This window comes from Callorhinus ursinus, unplaced genomic scaffold (genome assembly GCF_003265705.2).
Source record: "Callorhinus ursinus isolate GAN/ISIS: 27379988/994484 unplaced genomic scaffold, GSC_fseal_2.0 scaffold60, whole genome shotgun sequence".
In the NCBI taxonomy this organism is placed as follows: Eukaryota; Metazoa; Chordata; class Mammalia; order Carnivora; family Otariidae; genus Callorhinus; species Callorhinus ursinus.
The window spans coordinates 6,987,957-7,010,951 of NW_027397122.1; the positions used below are offsets into that span (position 1 = coordinate 6,987,957).

General features: G+C 58.2%; 1 protein-coding gene across 1 annotated transcript in view; it reads left to right on the plus strand.

The window, feature by feature from the left end:
* TNS3 (tensin 3) overlaps positions 1–22,995 on the plus strand; it is a 118,696-nt gene that overhangs the window by 5,799 nt on the left and 89,902 nt on the right. The window contains exons 2-11 of the mRNA XM_025853108.2: positions 1,127–1,179; positions 2,895–3,062; positions 3,649–3,757; positions 4,652–4,702; positions 6,379–6,501; positions 10,062–10,126; positions 12,932–13,015; positions 18,885–18,997; positions 19,325–19,385; positions 19,969–20,044. Of these exons, the coding sequence (XP_025708893.1) occupies positions 2,917–3,062; positions 3,649–3,757; positions 4,652–4,702; positions 6,379–6,501; positions 10,062–10,126; positions 12,932–13,015; positions 18,885–18,997; positions 19,325–19,385; positions 19,969–20,044 (828 nt within the window). The 5' untranslated portion in view covers positions 1,127–1,179; positions 2,895–2,916. The remainder of the gene's footprint in view (positions 1–1,126; positions 1,180–2,894; positions 3,063–3,648; positions 3,758–4,651; positions 4,703–6,378; positions 6,502–10,061; positions 10,127–12,931; positions 13,016–18,884; positions 18,998–19,324; positions 19,386–19,968; positions 20,045–22,995) is intronic.

Here is a 22,995-nt window from a genome sequence, read left to right on the forward strand (position 1 = left end):
TCAGGGCTGCTTCGGGGAGAGTGGGCCCAGCCTCCCTGACCTCCCCGGGGCTGCTGTCCTGTTCCGCTTGGGGTCCAGGCACGAAGGGAGCGGGCTCAGTCAGCCCCCAGACTCGTCTGTAGGGGGACACGTAGGAGAGAGGCATGCGTCCGCCAGGGACAGCCAGCGGGCAAACTCTCTAGGCATCCTGTGCGCGGAGGAGGGCACCTTCCTGGGGCCCGGATCACGGCCTCTGGTTTGCCGTTGGCTTAGGCACGGTGTTGGTGTGACTTCTGGGGAATGTCCGTCTCCATTCCCGAAGGAGCCAGGATGAACCGGGTGCCCAGTGGGGTGCTGGTGAAGTGGGGTGTCCGAGCCTGTGAAGGGTTCCCCAGGCCCGGGATCGGCGGGAAGCAGGAGGAAGGGCTGGGGGATCTGGGTGTCCTGCCGTGCACGTTCCCAGCATCACCCCCCTTCTGGGGGGGGTTGTGCCCTGGCTGGTCCGCAGAACGGGGCCAGGGCACGCGGCAGGCCCCAGAGAGGAGCCGCCCTGTCGTGGGAAGGGCTCTCCTCGCCTCTGCCATCTTGGGCAAATCCTTGCACATCCCTCTTAAGCCTTGGTTCCCCCGCTGCTGGAATGGGGAAGTGATTCGTACTCACACAGTGGCTGGGCGTGTCTCCCGAAATCGTACATATGCAGCCTTTGGGTATCACGTTAACCCCCCCACACACACGGAAGGGTCGTGGACATTGTAAAGCAAGCTGGAGCTTTTCCCTGTTCGATGGGCTTCTTAAACCATAGACACAGTCATTAGTCTTTTATTTTCAAGTATATACTAGCGGTAAAGTTGATGCTAACCGTGACCTTGGTGGAGCGCCGCCTGTGTTCAGGGACAGGTCCGTCCCTGTGGGTCCATCCCACCGTGGATCCTGTTCCGCAGGCTGTTCTGGGAGTGTGTGGCTGGGGGTGCGCAGTCCCCAGGCCGAGATGCCCTGACATGCCGGATCCCCTCCCTGGCCTTGGGATGAGCCCACTGTCACCGCGTTTGACTTCCCACCTTAAACTAGGACAGGCAGTGCCCTTTCTCGGCGGGCTGCAGGCTGGGGACGGGGGGACCGAGAATGACCCATGCTTTGTCGTTTGCAGGCTCCGGGGGTTTCTGCACCGTCTGCTGCTCTCTGCCGTGCCAGACCACCCAGGTGAGTGGGTAGCCCCATATGTAGCTCATCCGTGTGTCCCTGCCTGGGGTCAGCTTGGTGTGACTTTATTCTGTAGTCAGATTACTTTTTTTTTTTTTTTGACTTTAGGAATAAATGTTCAAAGGCGGTACATATCGAGTTTTTATTTATTTTCTTTTTCTGGGTGCAGCCTCCCAGCATTAAAGCCCAGATTGTGGGAAAGCGATTCTTTCTACTCACAGCTGTGGCGTAATTGTGCAAGCGAACGTTGGGGGCTTTCCAGAGTTGAACCCAGCAGGTGCACTGAGCTCTGCCTGCCTGCACCCCGGCAGGTGTTTGCTGGGACGGCCATATCCAGCGCTCCCTGTGGGGCGGTCCCTCAGGAGCTGCGGTTGGCAGAGAACGTGCATTGTGACTTTTTAGATCAGTGTTTAAAAAACCTGATTTATTTTTTTAAAAGTAATCAAGACTCTTTTGTGTCCCTCTGTAGTGCATAAGGTAGACAAAACAAAATCTTGGTGATTGTTTGCATCCTGATTTGAATAAATCAGCTTTAAAAATTAACTTTATGATCTTGGATCTGATTGATGTTCCTTCTTTTAGATATGATAATGACCTTGTAGGTATTCCTAAAAAGCGTCTATTTTCTAGAAAGAAATACTAAAGTATTTATAAGTGAAGTGATAGAATGTCTGGGATTTCTTCAAAACAGAGCGATGGTGGAGGTAGCAGGGCGTGGGGGGCCATGTGGGGTAATTTTGAAGTCGGATGATGGGTGCATAGCGGTTTGCAAAACTTGTTTTCTATGTTTTTGAATTTTTCCAAAATCAGGAGAGAAACACATAGAAAAGGAGCAGTAAATAAACAGACAACAGTCACAAACCCCCAGAGCTCATGGTAGCAACAGTCGTGGACCAAAACCAGCGTCCTGTGTGTGTCCTGCATCCCTCCTGGTTTCTCCGTGGGGTGTCACCCCGTTGGGGTTGACCCGACACCTTGTCCCCAGACACCCTCAGGCCTGAGGGCCTGTCCTCCCGGAGGAGGAGGAGGAGGGGTGGGAAGGCTCTTGGCCATGGTCCCCGCAGCACGTCCTAGTGATGCAGGTGCAGCTGCGGCCCGTGGGCAGGCCCTCCCCTCTGCAGGCCCAGTGCACTTGGCAGTCCAGAGCTCGGTCCTCCTGCCTCTGCACCCCTGCCCTCCCACCTGCTGCCCCCACCCCCCCCAGGTGTCCTCAGCAGAGAGCCCGCACACAGCCCTGCTTGTAGACCCGGCCGCCTCTCCTTCCCACGGGAGGCACCCTGTCTATGCAGTTGCTGACTTCCCTTCCCAGAGGGTCCCCTCCGTGGCCTCTACAGCTGCCCCAGGACGGGACATGGAGACCCGAGGAGCCCCTATGGGTGCCACCCAGCGGTGGCCTCTGTTCTCCCCATCCCCCGCCTACGCTTCCCCCCCCCCCACCTGGCGCCCACCCAGCCCCCCCCCCCCGGGTCCCTCCCGAGGGGCTCCCTCTGCAGCGGAGCAGTGTGCTTCTCCCCCCTCCACCGCCCCGAGTATGCGCTGGGGCTGCTGGTGGTGCTGCAGGCAGGAGCAGGCAGGGCGTTTGGGCTCGTATGCTCTTGTGACCCGAGACCACGTGGAAGAGGCTACACAGGCTCCTGCAGGAGCAGCGTGGGCAGGCGCCTCAGCAGCCGCCACTCCGGGGACCCGCCCCACTCCTGACCGGCCCCCTCTCCTAGGCCCGCCGTGCTGAGCCCCACCATGGAAGACGGACGCGAGCTGGACCTCACCTACATCACTGAGCGCATCATCGCGGTGTCCTTCCCCGCCGGCTGCTCCGAGGAGTCCTACCTGCACAGCCTGCAGGAGGTGACGCGCATGCTGAGGTCCAAACACGGGGACAACTAGCGGGGGGGGGGGGGAGGGTGGGGGGGAGACACTGAGCACGGGAACGGGATGGGACGCTGAGCGCGGGGACAGTGGCGGACACGGAGCACTGTAACTGGGGAGACACTGAGTTGGCTGAAACGGGAAGCAGTCGCTGAGTGTCTCGGGGTGGTTGCTGAGTCCGTGGGGGGACGTGGTCCCCTGCCTCTGCGCATCTGGTCCACTGGGTCCCCCGTTTCACAGAGGCGCCCTGGGACTCCCTCCCACTGGGCCTCTCATTCGCTGTGCTGCCTGTGCCGGCGCAGGGGACCGCCTGCTGTGCCTGTGGCCGCTGCCCCTGGGCGCCCTGAGGGTGGGCAGCCCCCCTGGCGGGTGGGCCGGCGTTGAGCATCAGACAGCCCGTCGGCCCCAGTGGGGGTCGGCATCCCTGGTGTCAAAGCCCAGCCTTTCCCACCTGCTGACCTGAACCATGAGGACAGATGGTGGGCGCCTGGAAGCCGCTGTGTCCTGGGGACACGTGTGACGTGGTCGGAGGGAGCCCCTGTTTGGGGAGAAGTGTGGGCCAGTGTCCCGTGCATCCCCCGGCTGCCCGGTGTGCTCCTGCAGTGGCGGCCGCAGGCTGTCCCGGTGTTACCACGCGCTGAAGCACAGTCCCCGCGCCTCGTCTGCACCTGCCCCCGCACGGCCTCCTTATCTGTTGAAGCTGCTGATCTTTGCCCTGCCTGACAAACTGTGGTTGCCACCCTTTTGGATCACTACATGACTGTCTGCAAGAGTGGCCCAGAGGCAGAGCGGAGCCGAGGGCCACACGCCCCCCCCAGCAGCCTGTGTCAGCCTGAGCGGTCAGTGCGGCCCGAGCAGCGCTCTCCTGGCTCCTGAGCACCTGCCGCTTCCCTGGATGCCAGCCCTCAGCATGACCTGATGGCAGGCAGGGAAAGCGTGTCCCAGCCCAGAACCCAGACTTCTGCTCTGGGGGCCTGGCATCTTCAGGACGGCACCCTTCTGCCTGGGGCAGTCTGCTCTGCAGAAACGGTCCCCCTCCTCTGGACGCCTGGCCCAGGGGTCAGCTCTCTCCTGGTCCCTGCATCTGCTCTCTGTCCGCCCTCCGTTCACTGTCCCCAGATACCCGGGAGGGCCCTGGGTCCCGGAAGGCAGGGGCCTGGTCCTTAAATGGGACCGTGCAGCAGCTTGCTTGGTCCAGTTAGAGGAGCTATGGACCTAGGTCAGGGCAGAGCCGCGCACCCCAAGCAGACCTGCACAGGCCCCCGCGCTCAGCTGTCTCTGCCATGAGGAGACCTGATCTCCTCTCCCAGGCCTGCTGCAGCATGGTGGGGTCCCCGCCAGCTCTGGCCCTTGCTGCCCCCATCCCCACCTCCCAGCAAGCCGGGCTTCCCCAGGGACGGCTGGTCCCGCACAATTCCTTCTGCCGTCCTTATGTATTTGTTCTACTTGTGTTTCATTCCATGACAATAACATTTCTATATACGTTTCAATCTTTCAGAATCCTTGGTCCTTGGAAGGCCCACGGCATGTGAAGTGTGAACACCGTTTCCTCTTTGCTCTTCGAGGACGCGGACTTGTCTGATGGCTTTTTCTTTCCCCTTCACAGGTGTTAAACCTTTCTGAAAAGAGATATGACCTTACGAAGCTTAACCCAAAGGTACGACCTTAACCCTTTATGTTCTGAGTTTTCTCAAATGTCCCCAAGGCATATCTGCTCCTGCAAAAACAGTTCAAGTCTCTGTGGGATGTGACCTCGTAAGGGGTATCAGGGACTGTCCTTACCGGTGGGCTTTTTTTTTTTTTTTAAGATTTTTTATTGTTAAGCAATCTCTGCACCCATGATGGGGCTCGAGCTCACCACCCCGAGATCAAGAGTTGCATGCTCTGCTGACTGAGCCAGTCAGGTGCCCCTGTGGGTCATTTTTAAATTAATTTCTTTCTTTTTAAAATTTTTTTAAAGATTTTATTTATTTTTTCACAGACAGTGAGAGAGGGAACACAAGCAGGGGGAGTGGGAGAGGGAGAAGCAAGCTTCCTGGCGAGCAGGGAGCCCGATGCCGGGCTTGATCCCAGGACCCTGGGATCCTGACCTGAGCCGAAGGCAGACGCCTAACGACTGAGCCTTCCAGACACCCCTAAATTAATTTCTTTAGTTTGAAATAATTATAGATTTACGGGACTTTGCAGAATTATACAGAGCAATCCCACGAAGCCCCAGACCCAGTCTTCTCCAGTGGTAACACCATGCATTAACTAGTAATAAAGTGTTAGTGCCAGAAGCCGACGTTGGCGGGCTCCACAGACCATTTCCACCTCCAGGATCTCCCTCCTGCTGCCTGTCACATACTCCCCTCCATGCGTTTATCTTTTTTGTAGCAAAGATTTAGGGGAAATCTTTAAGCTTCTGTATACGTGTGAGTTAGGGTATATATGGTATATGCATTCCATATGTCGGAATATTCTGCCGCCATTGGAATAAGAATATATGGTGCATTGGTGAATTGCCTATTTTAATGCTAGGTAACAAAAGCAGGATATAGAGGTCCTGGATAATAGCATCTCAGCTCTGCTCGACACACATAGAAAAAAAAATCTGAGGGATTCATCAGGGTTGTAGCTGTTACCCCTATGTGGTGGAGGGGGTATGCGATATTTTTCAGCTTCCTGGCATTTTTCTGAAGTTTTCCCATCATTTTGCACTATTTCTGTTACTTTTATAGAAGAGACCTCTGCCTCTCCCCTTAAGAAAAGGAAGGTGGAATAGAACGTATTTTGCATCGCTGGGCAGGCTTCAGCACGAGGGGTGGTGGAGGGTGTCAGGTTGCTCGGGGAGGCTGTTTACCGTGCAAGGACGCGCTGTGTTCCATGTCACACGGTGAGGACTGTCTGTTCCTGCTCCAAACTGTAATCCGGGCTCATGGCGCTTCCTCCCTCGTGGGCACGCTCCATGTTTTCTTCAAGCACGCAGGCCGCTCTCTGAGACATCATCCGCGTTGATGCATGGGGAACAGCTCCCTGCATTTTCCCAGGCTGCGATTTCAGTCTGTGCAGAGGAATTCTGGCAGCAGCTCTGGCCAAGAACTCCCGTTTCAGATCTGGCCCGGCCTTGGCCCTCCCCACGAGCCGTGCCCCATTAGCGGGCTCCGAGAGCCCTTTCTAGAATAGCCGTTCCAGCTGCTGGAGAGCAGATAAGACAGGGATGGACGTCTCACGGGGGCAACATAATCTGCCCTGTGTTCCTTCCCGGTGAAGGCTCCTGGCCACAACTCCCACCAGGCTTTAGGAAAGGAACTCGCGGCAGGGTTTTGGTAGAGAGCCCGTCTCTCATTGCAGATCCTGGACGTGGGCTGGCCAGAGCTGCATGCACCGCCCCTGGACCAGGTGTGCACCATCTGCAAGGCGCAGGAGTCCTGGCTGAACAGCGACCCCCAGCACGTGGTGGTCATCCACTGCAGGGTGAGTGTGCCCCGTGCTCGGGGCTGGGGGAGCCGCCGGGGCCCCGCGGGGACCGCCTTTCACGCCCATGTCCAGATCTGCCGGTGTTTGTCCTCACCCTCCCGGAGTTTGGCTCTAGAATTTGCAGGCCTCGGGTCAATGAACGCATAGCTGGACGTTTTGAAATGAACGAAAGGCAGGGACGATAGTGAACCATTTTATCTTTACGCGGTTTGGTTTTTTACGGAAAGCCCTTTTGAGAAGGAGCAGCCGAGGACGTATGGGGCTGTCTGAGTCCTGCTATAGTTGATCCATCTGAGCCTGGGGGCAGGATGCTGTATGCTGTGAATGCGTGGTCCTCGCCCAGCCGGCCGCTTGAGGGGGATGGGAGGTGGCCGCCCCCTGGCAGGGTGGCCAGTGCTGGCTGGGGGGATGGCGTGCCTCCGTCCTGGCTGCACCTGACCTCCAACCACCTGGGAGCTTTCATCTTACTCCTCTGGTTTCTCGCGGCCTTCCTGCACTTCCCAGTCCTCGGGTCTGATGGGTGGAGAATGGGGCTCGACGGAACACCACTGTCCCGCGTGGGGAAGCCCAGGGGGCTGGACCCTCCATGAAGGACACAGACCTGCCGTGTGCTGGTGCAGCCTGTGGGAGGCACTTTGGGAAGAGACGGTGCTCCCAGAAGGAAGGTGCCCCTCTTCACTTTGTACGTGACACACCATGTTCCTTTGACCCTTGGAACATCTCAAACATGTTGACGTTTCCTTCTTGAAATGTCTCTTTTTCAGATCTTTGCACATTCAAAAGCTGCAGGAAAATCTATTGCCTTGTGGAGTTGAGGTGCAGAGACCCTTCCCCTCAAGCTATGTTGGGCTGTCCGAGCCACTGTCCCCTAGGGGTTCTGAGACTTGCTCGCGTGAGGTCTGTAGGAAGGCGGTGGGCCTGGGTCGCGGTGTGCGGCGGGCCCCCGGCTCTGAGCAAATCCTGGCAGGTTCACACGAACGGGTGTGCTGTTTCTTTCTGCGTTTCTTGCTTCTTCTCACACCTGACTTGATTACCTTCTCCAGCAAACAGCCGGGTCCACCATTCGTTTTCTTGCGAAATTATGTTCACTGGGGCCTTTTAGGGTCGTGTTATATTAAGGATCTTCTCTCCAGATTTGTGTTTTGGTGCAAACTTCAAAAGAAGATAGACTTATTTATTTATTTTTTTTAAACCAGTTCTTGTCCGTTGAAACAAACTGCTTTCCATCAGGCTCGGCCTGGTGATTGTGAGGATGCTTCTCCCGGAGCTCAGTGCACAAGGCTTTCTGAGCAGCATTCCCTAGTGGGGGCTGGAGCAGCCCAGCTACCTGGATCAGGTGAAAAATGCAGGTCCCGTTCACCCTGACCTGCTGCCTGCCGGGGCCCCCAGAAGATTCTGGCATGCCGGACTTTGAGAAGCTCTCCTTAACTACTTGTCCCATTTTGGTCATTGACTTCACTTTTTAATGAAGTCGATTATAGTATCCTTTACAATATCTGCATCACAGGTGATAGACTCACTGCAGAGAGATCTCCAAAACACGTGCTGGTCCTACCCAACGCTTGGCTCTCTGGACACGTTTTTTTATTTTTTTAATTAAAGATTTTATTTATTTATTTGAGAGAGCGTGTGTGCCTCGTGCATGCGCACAGGGAGGAGGGAAGGGGCAGAGGGAGAAGCAGGCTCCCCGCTGAGCAGGGAGCCTGATGAGGGACTCGATCCCAGGACCCCGGGATCATGACCTGAGCCGAAGGCAGACGCTTCACCGACGGAGCCACCCAGGCGCCCCTGGACAAGTCTTGTTAGCAGGATTTACCAGGAGCACGTCGGGAGTTCTTGAAAACTATTTGCTCCTCTCTTGCTCCGTTCTGGGGACATGCGAGCCCTTCCCGAGACGTTCTAGAAAACGTGCCCTGAGAGAGAAGTCTTCACTTAATGTGAACTTCCAGATGTCGACATTAACAGAAGTCCATCGAGTTCGTGCATGGCAGGGGTGAGATCAGGAGCATTTGCCCAAACCCGTGAGCTCCGAGGAAGGTGCGCTTCCTGCCGTGTGTGCCAGGAACGGGATCGGAGCTGGGCCCCTGGCCAGGGGGCAGGCAGACCCAGGCCCAGCATGGGGACGGCCCTGCCCTCCTGTCCGCTGCGCAGGGCGGGTTTGTGCGGCTTTGCGCCGGGCCCCCTCACCTCCACCTGCTGGCAACTACCTGAGCGCACCTAGTCTGCAGCTCCTCTGGAAGGCTTCATCCCCCATGCTGTTTGGTTTTGAGTTGCTGGGGAAGGACACCCCCTCGGCCAAGTGGTGCGATCAGTGGTTCTAATGGTCCTGCTCGAGTTCAGCCTCTCAGGAGTCACCAGAAACACAGGGACTTGCCTGAGCGGGGCAGCCGTGTGTGCCCCACGCGTGCCCAACACGACAGAGGAGGTGTTTGCTCATAGCCTGACGTGCATGGGACAGAGAGGCAGGCGCTCTGGGTGACGGTCACACACCATCGTGGGCCCCTTGGAGTTGTGGCTTGGATTTGCTGTTTCTTTTCCAGGACAGATGTGGGGACGAGCACATCGGTGGCCCTGCCATTTTGGCTTCGTGCGCTCCTCTATCTGGGTTACCTAACTTTTTGTGAAAAACCCAGACAGCAAATATTTTGGGCTCTGGGGGCTGCAGGGTCTGGTTGTAACTGCTCACACCTGCCGGTGCTTGTGGATCTAGCCCCCAATGCGCCTGAACAGACAGGCGTGGCCGTGTTCCCGTCAGACTTTATTTGCGGACCGTGACGGTTGAGCTTTCAATGCTTGCCGTGTGTCACGGAAGGGTATTCTTCTGATTCTTTTGATTCTGCCTCCCTTGTTCTAAAACATGACAACTCGTGGCTCGCAGGTTGCAGGGCCCAGGGTGGGCAGAAGTGGCTTGTGGACTGTGGTTTGCTGACCGTTGATCTGGGTGTTGGCAGTATGTTCCAGAAGGTGGCAGTCCACAGCTCTGGGTGTGGTGGCCTGTCACGGCCATGTTGCTTCCACACACGCCCTCCTGTGGGTCCCGTTGGCCTGGGGTTCTGGCAGCTTCCCATCTGGGCCGTGTGTCTGTGGTCGCAGGCTAAGCCCTGCATGTCGGGGCCATGGTCCCGGTGGAACTGGGCAGGGCTGGGTTAGCAGGGGCAGCGGTGTGATGCCCTCTGGGCTCTCTGGGGCTGCGTGCAGACCCCTCAGCCCGTGAGGTGGGCGTTCAGGTCTGTCACCTGTAGTGAAATCACGCTAAGTGCTTTCTCCCCGGCATGTTCTTGTGGCCCCAGTGGGACCTGGTGAGCTGACTGGCCGCCTCCATGCAGATCTGCCCTCGGGGTGCCCACGGATGCCCCAGGCAGCACCGGCTCCTGCCGCGGGCTCCCAGCATGCCCGCTGCCTGCTGGGCTGGGTACGGCCGTCCCCCGGAACCAGGACCAGAGGAAGCTGAGGGTGGCTCCCCAGCAAAGCAAGCTCTTTGTCATCCTGAGTGAATGAGCCTTCCACCTCCGCCACGGTTGTCGAGAGAAACTGAGTCCCTCTTTTGTCTCCTGCAGGGCGGAAAGGGACGCATCGGCGTGGTCATATCATCCTACATGCACTTCACCAACGTCTCGGCCAGGTACGTGGGGCGTCTGCGCTGCCGGGGGCGCCGGAAGGTCTGGGGGTGGGAGGCTTGGCCGGGAAGCCAGCCCCAGCTGAGGGTGCGCAGCTCTGTCTGCCCCATGCTGACGTTTTGGTGGCAGCGGCGGAAGTAAAGTGAGCTCACTGTCTGTCTCTAACAGAAACCGTAGGGGTGGACGGGACCAGTACTAAAAGCAAGACTGGCGCAGTCTCACTGAGCGCCTCGTACCCTATAAAGCCGAGTGGCCACGGCTGCCGTGCTTTGCGTGCCCTGGGTCTCTGGGAAGTGCTCTGCAGATTAGTCTTTTCTCCCTCAATCCTCTGGAGTAACCCAGGGGGCATTTGTCACCGCTCATACTTTACAGGTGACAAAACCGAGGTTCAGGCGTGCTAATGGTCTCCCAACCTGTGAGCGGGAAGCCCGGTCTCATCTGGTCCCCAGGAGGTGGAAAAGCCACCAGGGGACTGGCCCACAGGAGGCTGGGTTGGCGGGCACAGCAAGGCTAGTGGGAACCTGCTGGCGCTGGGGTGGCTCGTGGTGTCTGCAGAGGCACGGTGCCCCAAAATCCCTGGTGCCTCCAGACACATGGTGCCCCCAGATGTGTGGTGCCCCCAGACACACGGTGCCCCCAGAGGCGCAGTGCCCCCAGACGCACGGTGCCCCCGGAAGCACGGTGCCCCCAGAGGCGCAGTGCCCCCCAGACGCATGGTGCTCCCAGTCGTGCGGTGCCCCCAGGGGAGCAGTGCCCCCTGGATGCATGATGCCCCCAGGGGCACAGTGTGCCCCAGGCGCGTGGTGCCCCCGGATGCACCATGCCCCCAGGGGCGCAGTGGCCCCCAGACGTGTGGTGCCCCCAGGAGCTCAGTACCCCCCAGACACGCGGTGTCCCCAGACACGCGGTGCCCCCAGAGGCACAGGGCCCCAGATGTGCAGTGCTCCCAGAGGCGCGGTGTCCCCCAGGTGCACGGTTCCCCCGGATGCGCGGTGCCCCCCAGGCGCGGTGCCCCCGGACGCGCGGTGCCTCCAGAGGCGCAGTGCCCCCAGAGGCATGGTGCCCCAAGCACACATCTCACTCCCACTGAAATCCAGTCCAGAAATATCGCTCTTTGTGGGTTTGCATTTACCCTGTCGTTTCAATGGCTGTATTGTGAAGCAAGGCCCGCTCCACTCTGAGGACATACAGGCCCTGTTCATATTAGCCGATAAATCCTGCCCTTTCCAGCAGCAAGGAGTGAAATCTGACTTTCCAGTGTTTTCTCTGGATACAAACTGTGGAGCTGGTGCCTGCCCGGGAGGAAACCCAAGCGCCCGTGAAACCCAGATCCCTTTTCGGTGATAATAAGGGTTTGTGTGTGTGCCAGAGCCCGAGGTTGCTGCTCACACTGAATCCCCCAGCTGAGCCCAGACGGGCGGACCCTGCTCAGTGTCGCCCTCACGTTTCCACCACAGCAGCTTGGCTCGGCCCTGTTTTTCTCAATTACCACTCTCCCGAATGTGCACCCCGGCCTCGTGTCGGTGGTGGCCCAGCCCCATGTGTGGAGGCGGTGTTAGGTCGTAGGCACGGGTGGATTGTCCCCGTCGAGGTAGCTTCTCGTGATTCCCTGCTCGGAGCCTGCCGTGATGGCCAGCCTCTCACACATATATGTGTCCTCGATCATTTCTCCACTTCCCCTGCTTAGATGACATTTCCAGAAGCCGTCACAGGGAGCACACATTTCTGAAACCTCTGTCATTAACCGTGCTCGAGATCACATCAGAAACTAGAAATCAGCAAGTAACAGGAAGGTTCTTGGGTCAGCCGAGTGTTCAGGGAGACCGTCAGCGGGAATACTCCTAATGCTGACAGTGATGTTAGTCCTGAACGCGTGCGCGCGCACGCGCACACACACACACACACACACACACACGCACGCACACACACACGCCAGAAATGCATTGTCAGCTGGTAAGACCCATGAGCTCCGGGAAGAGGAATGCTTACAAGTGAGGGTAGGCATATGTAACCATACTTTTCAGGTTAGAAACATATGCCCTCGATACGGTGAATGCTCAGTGCCGAAGGGGACCTTCTTTCTGGGACAGCCCCACCAGTGCAGCCCAGGACAAATGCACATGGTGAATCCCTGTGTTCTGCAGGGGTGCGTGTGTGCATGCTACAAGGGGAGGGCCCAGCTGCCATCAGATTTTCAGGGAAGCTTTGGGCTCAACCAAGACTCAGTTGCTGTGACCTCTTGCACCCATGTCCCACGATGTATCTGAAGTCAGATCAGGCAGACCTGTGAATGCCCGGCTACTGGGTCTCCTGAGGATCCTGCTGAGTGCGCTCTGCTCGTGGGCGTTGGGTTGTTGGGGAGCAGGGTTGCCTGTGGCTGAAACTTGAGGACCACGATGTGCAGCCGTGAGAGCTTGGAAGCTCGCCACCCTCATTGGCCGCTGCCGTTTGCTGAGAGCCGTGACTCCCTGCGGGTCCCGAGCTGGCTCCCGGGGGCTTGCTGGCTGTCACTAACTGCGGTGCTCCGGGTGTGCCCCAAACCCTCGGGATCCCGACACTCACGCAGAGCCCTCTGCTACTTCCCTGCTGCATGGGGCCGGTGTGGCAATGGGACAGTTCAGGATGCCAGCCCCGTGCCCGCCTATGGGAAGGAGCTGGCAGGTGGCTCTCTTGGGAGCCGTGCCGCCTGGAGAGAGGGTGCCGCTGTGTTGGACGGCGTTCCAGGCCTGCGGGCCATAGCCCCTGTCCCCGTCACCCTGCCGCCCGCGGCGTCCACGCTGAACGCTGCGTCTCTCTCTCTCCTTTCCCAGTGCCGACCAGGCCCTCGACAGGTTTGCGATGAAGAAGTTCTACGATGATAAAGTTTCAGCTTTAATGCAGCCTTCCCAGAAACGGTATGTACGTGTCCCCGAGCCAGGCGAACGGGAGAGTGAGATTTGCATTTCAGAAAGTGGGGTCAAGAGGGACATCTCCCCTGACCAGCCAAGAGGAGGCGGGGACAGCTGGTGGGTGCTCAGCAGCGAAGAAGAGCCACCGTGCATGTGGGTGGCATGGGAGGCCCTGGCCGACTCTGAGGGGCGGACCCAGGAGTCCCGCGCGTGCTCCACGCTCCACGTTGGGTCCTCCACGCTCAGGGCGGGTATGGATTCATACCATGATGCTGGAACTGGGTTCTGTCTGCCGGACCGGGGGTCGGCGAACCGTGTCTGTGACGGGCTGGCGAGTGGCTGGTCTGGGCCTCGCAGGCCACGTGGTCTCTGTCACAGCGGTGGCGGACCCACGAGAGTGAACGTGGCCTCATGGGCAGCTTTGTGTTTGGCCGACTCCTGCGCTAGGCTGTCAGCCCCTGAGGTCCGGGGCCCTTTCCTCACATTGGCCTCCCTGGCCCGCCCACCACCCCCCTCTCTGGAGCTCGGCTCGGCCCCTGGGAGATGCTCAGCCGGTGCTGTGAAGGGCCCTGGGGAGCAGACTTCCTCCTGCCGTACGCCCCCAGGTGAGCCCACGCACCCTCCGGGCCCGGCTGAGGAAGGCCCTAGCCGCCCTCCTCCCAGACCCAGCTCTTTGCACACGGTGACATGGAGCCGAGCATGTAGTCGGCGCACTTTTATGTTAAAGCGAACAGCGAGGAATTGGCCAAGGATTGCCAGGACGGTTGCCTGGACGCTTTCCCATCTTGTGTGCCTGACCCTTCCGCCTGCTCCCCCGGGTGCCCGCGGGCGTGGCTGAGATGGAGGGGAGATGGAGGCTTCCACATCCAGGAGGCCGGTCACGGGCGTGTTTGGGTCAGGAGCTGGGCCTCGATATTTCCATCTGGGAAAGGGATTTCCAGGAGCAAGGGGCACCTCCTGCCTTTGTCCCGGGAGTTCCCAGTGTCTGGGCCCGTTTGCGGTCAGACCCGCCCCCCCTCCCCCTCCTCCCCTCCCCTCCTCCCCTCCCCCTCCTCCCCCCACCTCCCTCCCCCCACCTTCATCCCCTCCCTTTGCCCATCCAGCAACCCCTGCCTCTGGCAACCACCCCTCTGTTCTCTGCATCTGTGAGCTCTTGAGCTTATTTGTTTGTTCATTCGTTCTGTTCTTTAGATTCCACACGTAAGTGTCTTTTTCTGTCTGATTTATTTTGCTATGCGTAGTACCTTGGAGGTCCGTCCACGTTGTTGCAGATGGCAGGATTTCATCCTCTCTTTATAGCTGATTCCTCACACCTTCATCCATCCATCCATCCCTCTGTCCATCCATCCATCCGTCCACGGGTGGACGCTTGGGTTGCCTCCATATCTGGGCTATGGTCAGTATTGCCGCAGTGAACACGGGGTGCAGATTGTCTTTTCAAGTAAGTGTTTTTGTTTCATCAGGTAAATAACCCAGTAGTGGGATTACTGGACCATATGGTATTTCTATGTTTAGCTTGTTGAGGACCCTCCATACTGGTGTCCACAGTGGCTGCGCCGGTCGGCATTCCCACCAACAGGGCACGAGGGGTCCAAATTCTCCGCATCCTCGCCAACACCTGTTGTTTCCCGTGTTGATTTTCGCCGTCCTGACAGGTGTGAGGTGATACCTCATTGTGGTTTTGATTTACATTTCCCTGATGATGAGTGACGCTGAGCGTCTTTTCATGTGTCTCTTGGCCATCTGGATGTCTTTTTTTTTTGAAAAATGTCTATTCAGATCTGCCCATTTCTTTTAAAGAGTTACTTAATTATTTTAGGAGGGGCAGAGGGAGTGGGAGGGAGAGAATCTCAATCAGACTCCCTGCTGAGTGTGGAGCCCGATGCGGGGCTCTATCCCGTGACCCTGAGATCATGACCTGAGCTGAAATCAGGAGTAGGACCCTTAACCCATGGAGCCACCCAGGCTCCCCCGTTCCATACAAATTTTAAGGTTTTCTTTCTGTTTTTGTGAAAAATGCCGTTGGAATACTGATATGCATTGCACTGAGTCTATAGATTGATGTTAACAGTATTAATTCTTCCCATCCATGAGGATGGAGCATTTTCCCGTTTGTGTCTTCTTCGGTTTTTTCTGTAATGTCTTATAGGTTTCAGTCACAGGTCTTTCACCTTCTTGGTTAAATTTATTCTTAGGTATTTCACTCATCTTGATGCTATTGTAAATGGATTGTTTCTTCGTTTCTTTTTTGGGTAGTGCATTATTATATAGAAATGCAACAGATTCATGTATATTGATTTTATATCCTGTGACTTTACTAATTTCATTTATTCCAACAATTTCTGAGGGGAGTCTTTAGGGTTTTCCCTGTATAATATCATGTCATTTGCAAACTGTAACAGTTTGAAATCTTTCTTTCTGATTTGGATGCTTTTCATTTCTTTTTCTTGTCTGATTGCTGTGGCTGGGACTTCAACACTATGTTGATAGTAAGAGCAGGCATCCTTGTCTTTTTCCTGATCTTAGAGGAAAAGCTTTCAGTTTTTCACCATTGAGTATGATGTTGGCTGTGGGTTTGTCATGCACGGCCTTTATTATATGGAGGGGCGTTCCTTCTATACCCACTTTGTTGTGACTTTTTATCCTAAATGGATGTTGTATTTTGTCCACTGTTTTTCTGTGTCTATTGAGTCCATCATGATTTTTATTCTTTCCATCCACTCAAAAGGCTCAGCACCCACCAGGGAAGAATGTTTGCCTTATTTTCTTTTTGCTGTGTTATGAGTGACTAGAGCCTTGTCATAGCAGTGCAAGAGCGTAGAACACGGAAAAGCATTTTTTCACCTTAGCAAGCCCACGGCTTTCACGCGCCCTTCCTGTCCGTGCGCACCGGAAGCTATAGCATTTACATTGTGTAACGGTGGTGTGGGTTCTATTCTGCTTTCCTTGGCAAATCTCCCTGCACCCGCAGATGACAGGAATGCTGCCCACCCAGCTCCTGCAGTGGGAGATGCTCACAAGCCATTATCGAGTCAGGGCATACGGTACACCTGGAGGCGCTTTGAGTCCAGAGGAGCCCAGGATGGGCTACATTTGCGGGATAAATGCTGTGATGGGAACCCTCCCTGTGGTCCCTGCTACCCCGAGGGGCTGAGCTCAAGAAACCCATTTTAAATGGGTCTCATGGCAAGAATGAATGAATAAATTAGCCTGCTGGGGGTTTGTGGCCTGGGAGGCTTGGGGCCTCAACAGCAAGCCTCCTCCAAGCCTTCACTTATTTAATACGGGGCTTACGAGCTGACCTTCCCAGGGCTGCGGGGCAGAGGGAATCCTGAGGGGGCCCCCGGTGGGGTCATTCCTGTGTCCGACCCTGCCTGGTAAAAGGTGTGGGCCTGCAGAAACTAGGATTCCTGGGTGTGTCTGATAGCTGGACATTTCCCAGTATGGCTTTATTTGGCTTTTGACATGACACCTTGTGTGTCTGAAAGAGCACGTGCACGAGAGACAGGGCAGATACAAGCGAGCAGGCACCCGTCCTCTCTCTTCGGGGAGCATGCCCACTGCGGCCCACGGGTTTCTCGAGCTGGGAGCCAGGGTGGCCCTCCCGCTGGGCCTCCTGCCACAGCCAGGGATGAGAGCTCTGGGGAGCAACACTAGGTAACCGGCAAGCTTGGGTCCCAGCCCGCGTCTCCCCACCATCCGTACGGCCCCTGTGAGCACCGTGGTGGTGAAGATAGGAGGGCTCAGGAAAAGATGTGCCCTTACAGTGGCTCCTTCTGTTGAGCCACGTGACGTGGTCATGCTAGCTTTGATAAGCACACGTGCGCACGTGTTCAGGGAGAGCTGAGCGGTGTCAGGTGCAGATCATGTGTTTAGGGAGATTCGAGGAAATTCCAACTATAAACGTCGGCTCTCGTCACTGGTGGTAAGGAACGCGTTGCTGGCACGGGAGTGACGCACGTGCTGTGCAGTCAGTCCCCCGCCCGGACACGCGCAGTTCCTGCACCTTCTTGCTAGTTGAGATGAGGCGTGGAAAACTCATCAAAGGGAGTTCCTTTCCTCCAAAGAAAGAGGAGAGGGTGGGAGGCCGAGGAGCTGTTTGGGACAGGGCGCCTACGCTGTGTGCCACGGGAACTCTCAGGTTCCCACCCCCTTCGCTGCAGGTGAACCCCGCGTTCCCAGTGGGCTGGATGAACTGATGGCGCAAGCCTTCCATTTTCTTTTGTTCCTCCTGTCCTCACCTGGGAACTGATTTTCTTCTCTTGGGTGCGACGGGCGCTTCCCGGGGGCCACGAACACACGTGGCCTGGTTACGGGTCCTCCGTGTCCCACCTCCGCTAACTCGGCCGCGGGCTCCGGCCACAGCTGCCACGTCGGCTTGCAGAGGATGTGCGTGTTCTGAGAAGGCATCTGCGTGCGTGCTGACTGCTCTTGCGGACAGGAGGACGAGGCTGCCCCAGTGGACGATTCGTAAACGTTCAGCGTGTGTTTCACTGTGAGACGTCTTCTTACTCCTCCCTGACGTGCACACTGGAGTAAAATCGGGGGCGTAGAGAGGAGAGATATGTGGGTTGTGCATCCAGTGTCCCTAGCACGCTGTAACGCACCCGCGGGGCCGGCGGCGTGCGCGGACTGAGCAGCATGCAGGCATGTGGTAAGGGGGCGGCTGCTGGCTGCTCAGTGCTCTGTTTGGGGTTTGCTGATCATCAGCTAGCTGCCTGTAGGCCCTGGAGACTGTTAGGGGGGTGCGACGTGCTGCCTCTGGGTCAGTGTCCCGGGCTGGGGGTGAGCAGGCCCCTGGCCGGGCATGCAGAGCCACGGGCCCTGTGCTGAGCTTGGGCTTATCGACGTAAAGGTTTAGCCGTGGACATGACCGTCATAGCTGGAGGGAGGGCACAAGGGTGCAGTCTCCACTCTGTCCACGTGCTTTATAGAAATAAATACACGAATGACCTTTGTCATGCGTCCATCTCTTAGGAGTGCTGCAGTCGGGAGGGGGATGGGGTTAGATTTTCTTTAATGAACTTTCTGGTCACAGGCATGCTGATTATAAGCCTCAGGGTGACTTTTACCACGTCACAAAACCCATGTCTGCTTGGCGATAGGCCCCCGGCCATGAGTGGCATAGAGCCCGCCCAGGGTCTCCCCCTGGGGTGGGAGGTGAGGGCAGAGTGACCCCACTGCCTTTAGCGGGGTGAGGTGCTTACGGGAGAGGGGGACCGTGACAGCCCCGTGGCCTGACCCCACGTGGCTGTGGGGGGGGGGGACCGTGACAGCCCCGTGGCCTGACCCCGCGTGGCTCTGGGGGGGACTGTGACAGCTCCGTGGCCTGACCCCGTGTGGCTCTTGGGGGACCATGACAGCCCCATGGCCTGACCCCGCGTGGCTCTAGGGAGGACTCTGACAGCCCCATGACCTGACCCTGCGTGGCTCTGGGGAGGGGGGACTGTGACAGCTCTGTGGCCTGACCCCGTGTGGCTCTCGGGGGACCATGACAGCCCCATGGCCTGAGCCTGCATGGCTCTGGGGGGGCCGTGATAGCCCCATGGCCTGACCCCGCGTGGCTCTGGGTTGGGGGCAGAGGGGCTGCCTGCGGTGTGGGAGCAGAGCCAGCATAGGACCCATGGTTCTGCACTGGGCGCTCAGCCACGTTCCATGCGGGGCGTCCAGGGAACCCCACAGGGTCGCGTGCCTGCGCTGTGCTCTCCAGGATCAGATGTGGAGGTCGAGACACCCCTGGCTGTGGGCAGTGGGGCTGGGTCCCCTCTCAGCACCCCGGGGTAGCAGGCTTTGGCCTCTGTGTGCGGGCAGGCCCGCGTGGGCTCGGAGCCGTGGGGGCGCCTGTGCCTGAGCCCTGAGCCGCTGTCCGTTGCAGGTACGTGCAATTTCTCAGCGGGCTCCTGTCGGGGACGGTTAAGATGAATGCCTCGCCACTGTTCCTGCATTTTGTCATCCTGCATGGCACTCCCAACTTCGACACAGGTGGAGGTGAGTGTCCATGCTCAACAGTGTCTCCAGACGTGCTGGCCTGTCCTGGACCCTGTGCTTTACGGGCCTGCCTTCCCTCCCTTCCCCATCCAAGCATCCTGGTCCCCGTGTGCGGGGGCCCAGGGAGGGGCAGCAGGACCTTTCCCCCGGAGCCCCACCATCCCTTACTCTGTGGACCAACTCCATTGCTGCTTCCCCAAAGCGCGGGACGCAGCACGGGGGTCCTCTTGCCCCAGGATGCCTCTTTCTTGCTGTTTGTCAAACTCCCATCGTGACACCGGACCTGTCTGTCCGGTCCTGCGTCTCATGGACAACTCTCTCTTTCAGTGTGCCGGCCCTTTCTGAAGCTCTACCAAGCCATGCAGCCCGTGTATACGTCCGGGATCTAGTAAGTACTGTGCTCGCTGGAAATGCACCTCCCGAGCCGCCTGTCCCGCGGGAAGGGGTGGGGGCGTCGAGCGGGGAGTGCCCGGCAGGTGGCAGGTGCACGGTTGGCTCCAGGAAGGGGTGTGGACGCGGAGCCTGGAGGGAGAGGAGGCCCGCACACCAGAGCTTCGTGACGGTGTGCCTTTCTGTCCCCTGCACATTTTCGGCAACGGGCAGACACTTGCCCTCAGAATTTGTATGAGTTTCTGGGCTTTCCTGGTTTGCTTTCTTGCTCTGCTTGTGTCAGTGTTTTGCGGACATTAATAGAACGTGAGTGAGTAGTAAGATCAGAATGAGCTGTTGTGACGTGTCTGGACTCACGGCGGACCCGCACGCGGGTGGTACCTTTGCAGTCACGCGGTCAGCTATTTACAGACGTGCACGCTCCGCACGCCGGACAGACCCCCGGGAGGTGCATTCCTGAGCCACGCGGGATATTTTGTGTCCTCTCCAAGTTTGAGCTGTGCGGTCACTTTTCTCAAAAGGGGTTCTTTCCATTAAATCATGAAATTGCATCACGCTCTACCTTCTTGTGTGTCCCAAAGCAACGTTGGCCCGGAAACCCAGAGCAGGATCTACATCGCCATCGAGCCTGCCCAGCTGCTGAAAGGGGATATCATGGTGAGTGTGCACCTGTCCCTCATCCTTGGTGAAGCCCGTGGAAAGCGTGGCAGGTGGCCTTGATCGTAGGGCATTTGGCTTATTTTCTGAGAAAGCCATTTTACTAGAAGGGGCAGAAGGAGTCGAGAGGGCCACTCGCTGTGTGCTCTCCGAAATGTGAGTCCTAGCTCGGCCCCTGTGCTTCCGAGGGTCCCCGGTTCCCAACCATACGTGCGATCTCACGTGTCCTCCGTGGCCCCCCGTGTGAAATCCAGCTGGTGTATCATGGCTTGGTGAATGACCTCCACGGTGATTTCTCTAGGGTAATTTCAATTCCAGGGGGTTCTGCTTCTTGGATGAGATGAGCTATTACGTTTTTCCCTTTTTCTGTCTTGAATATAGAAAAAAATTGTACATCTAACATAATTTAGTGGAATTTGGCACACGGGAAGCCTTGAGGCCCCTGTGCCTTCCCACATGTGTAGAAGTAATTCCCTGTAGTGTTTCCAGGGCCTGGGGGCACCTGTGATAAGATGTAGATGAAGATTCTTATTAATTCCCCTAAACATTTGGATTTCAACGTCCTTTCTCAGTGGCCGGCCCATCCCGAATTCTCATGAAAGCACGTCAGGGGGATCATGAAAGTTGGTGTCTGGGTGTAGGTGTCACACCTCTGTGTCCAGCCCACAGTGGGAAGCCCACTGTCCCCGCGAGAGGGCTCTGCAGGTGCATTTCACAAACAGCATGTCCCTCGTCCCTGAGGACCTAGAGATGAAGGGGCTGGTGTCCTCAGGCCACGGGTGGCAGAGCTGAGGTGTATGTAGGGTGGCGGATGAATTTCTTCAGCCCATTTGCTCACTGTGTCCCCAAGGAGAAAGCTTTCTCTTCTAGGATGTTCTGCAGAGCAGCTCCCAGCCTCCTCCCTTTGGTCAGAAGACCGAGGCGGGGGGTGGGGGGAGGAGGGTGTGTCTCTGCATTCTGCCCAGGTGGCCCCTGGGCGCATCTCCCAAGACTCGATGATTGGCCAACGGGCTGAGCCGTTATTGGGCACCTGCTGTGTGCTGGACAGCTCCATGCACTGGGTCTAGTATTCCAGCTTTCAAGGAGGCCACGGGACCCAGAGAGGCCACGAGAGGCTAGCGGGGATGCTGATAGGACGTGCCCCCCGCCTCGGGAGTCTGCGTCTCTAGGATGGCGGCTCCCTGTTGTGAGGACCCCAGGGAGGTGGCCAAAGCCCCGCGATGTGGCAGGTGACTCTCAAGCATGGGGGAGCCTCCCCCACCCCCCGATTGTGGGCTGCTGGCTGCAGGGTCTTTGTGAGGCAGTGGGACGGCCCGTCCAGTGGCCTGGGGCCCTCCCCCCTCCTCCTTCCTCCTCCCCCCTCCCCTCCCTTCCCCATCCCCTCCCTCCTTCCTTCCGTACCGGGAATTTACTTACGCAACTGTCCTGTTTTGAATGTTTTGAGCTTTCTGGGTCTCTGTGTGGGGCCCTAGCACAGGAAGGAAGGTCGGGGCAGGGTGACATCTTTGTCCCAGAGGAGCCTGGTGGGGGCGGCGGATCTGCTGTGGGAGAGGGATCCCAGGATGGGCCATGCTGGGTGAGGCGGGCAGGCGGGCGGCTTCAGGCGGAAGGGACTTGTGAGGGGGTGCAGGCACCGGGCTGGGAGCACAACCGTCCCCAGGCCTCGAGGCGCCAGAGGCTTGCTGGGGGCGCTCAGACGTCCTGGGGGCGATTCATTGTCCTGGGAGGTCGAAGCCAGATTGTGCAGGCTCGGCTGCCTGTGGTTCTCTTGTGGGAAAGCTGGTGTTCCTGAGGCTCTTTTCAGGGTCCTGGGACCACACTGCTTACCCCGGAGGTCGCCCTGTAGGAGCATGAGCCTGAGGAGCGGGGGCGGTGGAGGGGCCAGGATTTGGCCTTGGTGGAAAGCCGGGCGGCCTGAAGGTGTCCGTGAGTGGTAGCACGTGGGGAATGGCCGTGCTCCCTGGGGACTGGCCCTGAGCCCCGCATCCAGGTGCCCACCAGGTCTGCAGCCTGCAGGGTCCGGGTGGCCTCAGAGGTCACTCTGCCTCTGTGAGCTTGAAGCCCCCACTGCTGCTAAGTGAGGACCTCCACGGGGTTAGAGGGGATTAGGTGAGCTGGTGCGGGGTGAGGCCACTGGTGACTGCGGGTGGGGGCTTGGCCTCCCCCCTGGAAGCCCCGCTCCCCTGCAAGCCCCAGCCTGAGCACCTTCCTGTGTGTCTGCCCCACCCCTCGAGGTCTGAGGAGACGTCTGGAGCAGGTCAGCTGCTCTGTGGTCTGAGCAGGTAGTGTGGGGGCATTCGGAGGGGGCCCGGTGTGGCCCTCAGGAGCTGGGTGGCAGGTCCTGGAGGGGAGGTCGGGGGGGGCGGGAGGCCCTTGGATTCCGCGCCCGCGTGCTGGGGCCGGGAGCCAGCCCTGGGCACTCAGCGAGCTTGCAGACACGCTGCCCCTCCAGCCGGAAGCCATCCTGTGCGTTTGGGACGCTGTTGCCCACGCTGTGTTCAGACGCAGAGGATGCCTCTGGGCCCCGAGCTGAAGGAAGGGTGCCTGTCACCGTGTGTACGTGGCCCACGTGGTTCTCAGGTCTACCTAGAATTGGATTTGGTCGAGCAGCAGGGAGGGGACTCTGTGTGGCATCTGGCTCTTCCCGGGGCCTCCTTTGCTACAGCAGGGAGTCTGAAAGGGTGATCCGATGGCCCTTCTCGGGAAATTTCATTCCCAGCTCGCACTTATGAGGTGTGTGAGGTGCAGAAGGAGGCGTGGGGCCCCTGGGTCCCCGTGGCGAGGAGGCCTGGCTGGGCGGGGAGCCGGGATGGTCCGGAGTGGGCTGACAATGGGCCATGGGATCGCATGGGTCCTTGAGGCTCTGTGCCGCATGGCCCACACACCATGTCATCGGGGGTCAGGCCCACGGTCACGGGGAACGAGGGACGAATGGCAGCGAGAAGCCTGCT